The sequence below is a fragment of the Penaeus monodon genome, chromosome 34 (genome assembly GCF_015228065.2).
Source record: "Penaeus monodon isolate SGIC_2016 chromosome 34, NSTDA_Pmon_1, whole genome shotgun sequence".
Classification (NCBI taxonomy): Eukaryota; Metazoa; Arthropoda; class Malacostraca; order Decapoda; family Penaeidae; genus Penaeus; species Penaeus monodon.
In genome coordinates this window covers 32,905,683-32,906,098 of record NC_051419.1, presented here as the reverse complement: position 1 = coordinate 32,906,098, position 416 = coordinate 32,905,683, and the positions used below count along the sequence as shown (strand labels likewise).

General features: G+C 41.1%; 1 protein-coding gene across 1 annotated transcript in view; it reads left to right on the top strand.

Annotated features, from left to right (window-relative positions):
- LOC119594751 (guanine nucleotide exchange factor MSS4 homolog) overlaps window positions 1-416 on the top strand; it is a 9,115-nt gene that overhangs the window by 6,555 nt on the left and 2,144 nt on the right. Inside the window, exon 3 of the mRNA XM_037943842.1 lies at window positions 50-224. Within this exon, the coding sequence (XP_037799770.1) occupies window positions 54-224 (171 nt within the window). The 5' untranslated portion in view covers window positions 50-53. The remainder of the gene's footprint in view (window positions 1-49; window positions 225-416) is intronic.

Here is a 416-nt window from a genome sequence, read left to right as displayed (position 1 = left end):
AAAAATAAAAAAAAGGAAAGCACAGGTAACACACCTATAGTTCCATTTTCAGCATGGCAGACACCAACTGCTTGGTGCGAGAAGGCCAGAACAGCTGTGTGGTGAAATGCGTCCATTGCGAGTCCCGGGTGTTGTCTCCCCAGTCGGCCACTTTCCTCAGTCAGTCTCACGCACTGCCAACCCCCACGCAGCCCAAAGATCAGCCATCGCCAAATACAGAGGATGTGAGCACTCGTACATAGTATTTGTAAATGTACACTTTTCTGTTTTTTAAAGAAGCCATTTTTCATTTCCTTGTACTCTCCTTCCCTTTTTTAATTGTTTTCTTTCAGTCTTTCTCTTTTTTGTTGCTCTTTGGAATATGCTTTTTTCTTTCTTTTTTTCTTTGTTACAATTTTTTTTCCCTCCTTACATAA